This window comes from Rhinoderma darwinii, chromosome 3 (assembly GCF_050947455.1).
Source record: "Rhinoderma darwinii isolate aRhiDar2 chromosome 3, aRhiDar2.hap1, whole genome shotgun sequence".
In the NCBI taxonomy this organism is placed as follows: domain Eukaryota; kingdom Metazoa; phylum Chordata; class Amphibia; order Anura; family Rhinodermatidae; genus Rhinoderma; species Rhinoderma darwinii.
Genome location: NC_134689.1, coordinates 242,920,347 through 242,927,331, shown reverse-complemented (window position 1 = coordinate 242,927,331; position 6,985 = coordinate 242,920,347). Strand labels below are relative to the sequence as shown.

Here is a 6,985-nt window from a genome sequence, read left to right as displayed (position 1 = left end):
AAAAACGGGAATAAAAAAAGTTTAGGCAGTTCAAAATCTGACTGCAAAACAACTCTGTGTGAACAGGGCCTTGGAGTGTATTTTGTACACCTTTGCTTGCATTCATATGCCCTATTAAGGCAACCTTTTTAAATGATATTCCTTCTAAAAATCATAGTCTTTGCTATATGCATTGAGTGTAGGGATATAAGAAGTTCTATAATAGAACACTGTTATTGACGATTATTGAATGTCCCTAAGCTTTAGTGAACCATTCATTGACTTAGATGGAGTTTTACCTATTATTATTGTTGTGCATAAGTTACTTTTATTCCTGCAGCAACACCTTGATCAGAATGTAGTAATTCAGAAAGGCAATGGGCTCCGTAAACACATTTTTATTTATTTTTTCCATCCCAAGTGTTGTTTATGAGTACAGCATAAAGCATGGTCTGTTTTGCTTCCTACACTTCCAGATGGAAAGTCAGCATGAAGGGACATTTACATTAGAACTATTCTAGTTTAAGTGAGGACAGATACAGGACATATGGATGTTCTGTAGAATATCACATTTTGGGCCAGCATTTGACAGATGGTAATTATGGACGAGTAGATATCAGGGTCAATATTTTGATAGATAGATAGATAGATAGATAGATAGATAGATAGATAGATAGATAGATAGATAGATAGATAGATAGATAGATAGATAGATAGATAGATAGATAGATAGATAGAACTATTTATCTATCTAATGTGGTGATGTATTTGAACACTAACAAATTGACTGGAATAATTTATGAAACAACATTTTCTCTGATGTGCCATTTCATTCTGTTGAAGAATAAGTACACTCGTACATTCATCTGCACTCAATCTCAGCAACCACTATTCTAAATTATATCTTGATCCTATAAAAATAGTACCACAGCTGCTGCCATGATAGAAGTAGAAAGAAATAGGCTAAGCATTGGGGGAGTGTAGAGGTGGACGCCTTTAAATGGGGGAGTCCCAGGGCAGTTTTGCATTTTGCCATTTCTATAATCCAGTCCTGCCAGGCAACAGTTTTCTCTATGATGTCACTAAGGCGTTCTGAACATAAATGGAACTATGTGTGGGAATATCACAGGGGAAGGACAGATTTGTAATATTCAAGCAATGTAAAATTCTCAAAGCCTGGAGAAATTAATCAGCGATGGCCTCATATGTCTTCTCCTCGGTCATCACATGTGTTGTCATAGTCCTTATACCAATCACCAATGAATACAGTTTGGAAAGTGAGTCCAATTTATGCATTTAACTAGAGTACATACCCCAGAGTATTTTCTAATAAAGTAACATTAGATATAATGATGTAACAGGTTGTATGACACAAGGGGTGTTTTATGTGAGGCTAGAAGGGCAAATAAACTCATGGCAAGTGGTCAGATCAATCATCTGACTGTGTACGGTAAGAAAATGCTTAGTTGCCACTGATAGAAATCTATTGGAAACGTTACTGACATGCTTTAAAATTGGGAGCTATAGATTAAAGTTGTGATTATGGCATACCAACACGGACAAAATACACAAACATTTTTTAAGAGAATAAGCGTATTTTGGATATTTAAAATTTGAGATGAAATAAGGACAATATAGAAAATAGATATTTTTTTCTCGCCCGTGAACTTTCTGATTAACTAAAAACATAAAAGGCATCAATTTCCTTGTACATGGAAATAAAATTACTGGTAAACTTTGCTGACTTGACAGTCATTCTTTGATCTCTCTTCAAGAATGTGGCTTCCGTCCCTTGGTGGCAGGGTATGGTGGCATGCGGATTGTTGGTGGAGTAGATGCCCAGCCAGGAGCGTGGCCATGGCTTGTGAGCATTCAGGTCCCAACTCGAATTGGTCATCGTCACTCTTGTGGAGGATCACTTCTTAATAACTTGTGGGTGCTAACAGCAGCACATTGCTTCAAAGCCAACAAAAGGTAAGAAAGATCCAAAATAATAACAGAACTATATAGACATAATGGAGAAATATTAATGTTAGGAGCCTAAAGTGAATTTATATGATACATTCTTACCAGAAAAGGTCAGTAGGCTATCTACACCACTCTTGGCTGTCATTTTATCTCTATTTCGTTTTTCACTCCACGCATTTTTTATTTTTCCGTCAATGGACCGGTGTCAGGGCTTATTATTTGCGGGAGGAATTGAAGTTTCTAATGGCACCATTAAAAGTACCATATAATGTACTGGGAAACGGAAAAAAAATTCTTTGTGGGCTGAAATTGGAAAAAACTGCGATTCCTACATTGTTTTTTTGGTTTTAGTTTTTACGGCTTTCACCGTGCGGTAAAAACGACAACTGAACTTTATTCTGCGGGTCAATACGATCACGGCTTTACCAAATTTATATCGTTTTTTTTTTTTATATATTGCTACTTTTAAAAAGGAAAAACCTTTTTGTTAAAAAAAAATATGTTTTGTATAACCACAATATGAGAGCAAATATTTATGAGGGGCGTCCTTATACTTTTGGCCAAGCAGTGCGTGTGTGTGTGTGTATATATATATATATATATATATATATATATATATATATATATTGATGAATGTTTTTCTTACTAACTCTTTTTTTCAACTTTAAAGGTCTGTGCTCAAGTGGAAAATAATTGCAGGAGGTCACCAACTGTCTGAGCTTTCCCACGAGGTCCAAATACGTTCAATCGAGTCATATATTGAACATGAGAACTACAACCCACGCATTGAGGCCTATGATATTGCCCTTATTAAACTAAACTCATCTGTGGAATATAATGACTATATACAGCCAGCCTGTCTACCTACTACCACCATGAACATCGCGATATTCCATCCTTGCTACATAAGTGGCTGGGGAGTCATGGCTGAGAAATGTAAGTAAGAACGACCACTTATCACTCCTGGGTAAAATAAGCAGTAGTGCCTAGTTTGACTAATGTGGGGCAAATAACAGGACTTGTTGATAATCGGCAGCTTGGTACACTTTCACGTTTATTTGGAATTTATATACCTAACCTTTTCCACAGAAACTCCAAATGCTATTTATTTGACAGTATACTCCTATAGCAGCATGTATGCCCTGCTTAACACATTTCCACCAATATTACATATGAATGTTCCCTTTCTCTGCACAATATTTCACTTGTTAGAAAAGCAGCTTTGTCTATTCCTTCTCTTCCAACCGGAACTGGGGGCAGCAAGTGGCAACTAACTAGTAGACCTACATTTAGTCCTCCAGTCACCCATTTGCATATAATTATGCACAGACACGTGCTGAAATTAGGAGCTGGAATCTGATTGGTTGTTATGGTAAACTGCTCCACTTTGCACTAGTCATGATAAATCTCTCCTATCTTTTTTTTGACATATTAAAAATCCCTTTGAGCGAGTGCACATAACCCTAAAATGTTGTAAGGGAATATTCATACTTCATACTCTGCTATGCCAATGAAAAAAAATGCTAGGTATAATATTCACATGAGTGAACAGAGCCAACACCAAGGAAAACGTTGCCTCTGCTATGTGCTGTATTTGGAAGGGGACGCCGAACATTGTTATCTAGTGTGGTCTGCTTTATATATTACATTAACAGCTCTGCGGTCTAATAGTATGCTACTTATAGAATCCTCCATACACAATAATGCTTGATATAGATTATTGTTATTATTATCTACAGCTTCAGAAACCGCAGATATTCTACAGGAGGCGAAAGTGAACCAGGTTGATCCCAAAAGGTGCAACAGCTCCCAGTGGTATAATGGTGTGATTTGGGACTACAACCTATGTGCTGGATATGAAGAAGGTGGAATTGACAGCTGCCAGGTATGGATCAATAATCAGAGTGGGTAACAATATTCTTAATGTCTCTAAAAACTTTAATATATAAATGTATAAAATATGGACCTTGATATGGTTATTAAAATGTAGCATTCCCTTTTCTTTCTGAAGCTTACTTGACAGTTACCTGCTTTAATCTCATTGGAGATTTCGTCCCTTGTAGTTCCTATGCGTGCTACAGTGCAAGTCGGCCTTCCATGCACTGACTCTCTGATAAGATTTTGTTGCATACATTGCAGTCAATCTGAATAGTTAGAGCTGCAGTGTAAATCATGGCGTTACAGAACAACAGCCTGAGCTTCTCAGGAGTCAGTAGGTGTATTTCACCCCCCCCCCCCCTGTATCGCTGTACAGATATTGTCAACACTCAGATCAGTTACTTTTTACATTACTTTTTGTTTAATGGCTTCGCTCTATTTTTCATCCAGGACAAATTCTGCATAGATTCTATGCTCTCCCTGTATTCACTTTAAATATGACTAACATCATTTTTACTAATACAACCGTTAGGCCTTGTTCACACGGCGTGTATTTGATATGCCAAAAAACGCATGCTTTAAGCCTTCCTTTGACATCAATGGGAAAACAAATTTAGTGCATACGAAGCATTTTTTATGCGCACATGTTTAAAAACCGCTTCATGTAAAAAAAGTAGCGTCAGGTCAGTTCTTGGCGCGTAAACGCGTCAAAAATGTGCCTAATTCCCATAGTCAATGGGAGTCCTAATTACACGCCAAAAACGCATCAATAACCCCTGTATTTTAAAAAGCGCTTTACAAAAACGCTAGCGTTTTTTACACGTCTACACATCGGTTTTTTTTTTGAGCGCCGTGTGAACAAGGCCTTACTACAATTTTCCACATGCTAATAATCTCTTTGCAACTACTTACAGGGTGATAGCGGAGGACCCCTCATGTGTCTGGATGAAGCCAACTCTAAATATTATGTGACTGGCATCACAAGTTGGGGCAGCGGCTGTGCCCTGTCAAAGAAGCCAGGTGTGTACACCAACACCCAGTACTTTTTAGAGTGGATCCAAGTAAAGTTGACAGCCATCTTATCAACTCCAAAACCATCCCCACCAAAACAGGAAAATATTCCTACTATAAAGAAGAATACGGTTTCTCCTAGAAAAAAACCAAAAGCTACCAAAGTCCCTAAAACTCAAGTTCAGTTAATCCATCAAACGTATATTTTCCATCCTCCACGCCGAATGCATATTAAGCAAACTGTAGCCGTATCCAGTAAGGTAAAAAAGAAACCATAAGCCTATGGCGAGCTACGGTCAGATCCAAGTCACTTAGTATATTTTCTGAAAACAAATTTATCAGAGAAATACAGGTTTATTGCATTCTATATCTTTTGTGTTTCTTTGTGTATGGGTCATGATCATATATCTGCTTTTAAAACAGGAGCTTAGTATGTATTTGACACTCTATCCCTGGACAATAACTAGGGATATGGGGAAAGTATGTTTTCTGTTATCTTTAACAGATGATAGGGGGCTATTCAATGATTAATAAAACTTATTAAATGGAGGGTCTTCAGTAGATCATGTCATGCCCCCGGGAAAGCCGTTCCGCCGGTTCTATCATTTGCTCACCAGGCTTCCAAACAGAAGGACCTATTCTGATCAGCTCGTCTGTGATCGAAAAAAGGGTTCGTCCAAACTGTACAATCCCTAATGTATTCAGAGTCTACAGGCTTATGTATAGGTACGGCTCTGTTCACACCATATTTGCAGAGTATGTTCACATATGTATCTTTGTATGTGTCATACTGTACAATACACTCTAAAAATGTATAACGTGCGGTAGTGAATGGGTGTTGTATGCAACCGTATAGAATATAGTTGCTTACATTAAGACTATACAACGACTATAAGCAGAGTAACCAGAGCCTAAGCTAAAGAGTTAATAAAACTTTTTTTTATTTTGCCTCCAATTTATCATATTGTGGTTGGGCTTCCATTTAATTGGTTTCTTCTTACACTATCTAGAACATCAACATTTCGCAAATTTTGAAAAAAGCAATGCATGTCAGATATGTCAGGGTGGAAAGAGTTGTGTGCCGATATACATTTATCCGGCTTATTATGGGCCATGTGCTCCCCACTACTTCCGCACTGGGGGGGGGGGGGGTGCTACCGTACCATGGAAATCCGTGATGTGAACTGTGTGAGTGACTGTACATTGTTGCCGGCCCTTTTCATTTTATGACAATTCATAGCCCATTACTTGGCCACACTTTTGCCTGTTTTCGATCAGCCTTGAGGAATGGGTCAGAAGTTACGGCACTTCAGGTTGGAATCTCTTTGCAACTCGGTTAATTCTATAAATATCAGTTCTATAAGAACATCTGATTCAGCTACGAGCTATGATGGAAGACTTCTATTGTTCTGTGTGAGCGTACGTCTTCAGACAACAGTGCAGCAGTTTACTTTCTAATTTATGATGATCGTCTGCATAGAAGATTTACCCAAAGAGGTGGCGGTTACTGCATTTAAAGTTCATTCAGACATTGCTGCTTTCAAAAGTAGGAAGTTCATGCAGAATTTGTCATTGGAAACCATTTGATTGCTCTCCTGGGAATAATGCACAGGCACTAGAGCCATTCATTTCAATGTCTGATCACCTCATTTATTTAGAAAATGAAAAATGTGTGGACATTAGACTAGCACCTTACAACCAAACAATATTAAAACTTTAGTTGAAGGGGTTATCCGGGTTCTGAAAATGTTTTGCCAATGGCTGCAAATGAGATAAATTAACAATAGAAAGCAGTACTCACCTATTCTTTCCCCAGGCGATCCAGCGCTGACGCTCCAGCGGCACTCCCGGTGATTGTTTACATGTGTGTGAATGACATTAACCCATTACCCGCAGCAACCATTTTTAGTTTTCTCCGACATTGTTTTACAAAAGCCATAACTTTTTTTTTTGTGGTCGTAGCTGTATGAAGACTTTTTTTTGCGGGACAACTTGTAATTTTTTCAAGTTTGTGAACCCTTCAGAATTTTCTATGTTCTGCATAAATTTTACCTAAAATGACATCAGATTTTCTGTCTTGCTGGTTTTTGTATGTTGTTCAAAACTTATTTTTACTAATTTTTTTTCGTTCCCGCTCGGGGACTTAAAC

General features: G+C 37.8%; 1 protein-coding gene across 1 annotated transcript; it reads left to right on the top strand.

Annotated features, from left to right (window-relative positions):
- The first annotated feature begins 1,101 nt into the window (after window positions 1–1,101).
- LOC142748004 (acrosin-like) lies at window positions 1,102–5,162 on the top strand. Its single transcript, XM_075855122.1, has 5 exons — window positions 1,102–1,256; window positions 1,755–1,953; window positions 2,618–2,883; window positions 3,687–3,832; window positions 4,740–5,162. The coding sequence occupies exons 1-5, from the start codon at window positions 1,175–1,177 to the stop codon at window positions 5,112–5,114; spliced, it is 1,068 nt and encodes a 355-aa protein (XP_075711237.1). The 5' UTR covers window positions 1,102–1,174; the 3' UTR covers window positions 5,115–5,162.
- Window positions 5,163–6,985: the final 1,823 nt, after the last annotated feature.

What these genes read in the sequence shown, in the direction of transcription:
- LOC142748004 (XM_075855122.1), top strand. Translation starts at nt 1,175, where the DNA reads ATGGCCTCATATGTCTTCTCCTCGGTCATCACATGTGTTGTCATAGTC. An exon ending in GGGAGTCATGGCTGAGAAAT is followed by an intron (nt 2,884 to 3,686) that starts GTAAGTAAGAAC and finishes TATTATCTACAG; the next exon opens with CTTCAGAAACCGCAGATATT. An exon ending in GTGGAATTGACAGCTGCCAG is followed by an intron (nt 3,833 to 4,739) that starts GTATGGATCAAT and finishes AACTACTTACAG; the next exon opens with GGTGATAGCGGAGGACCCCT.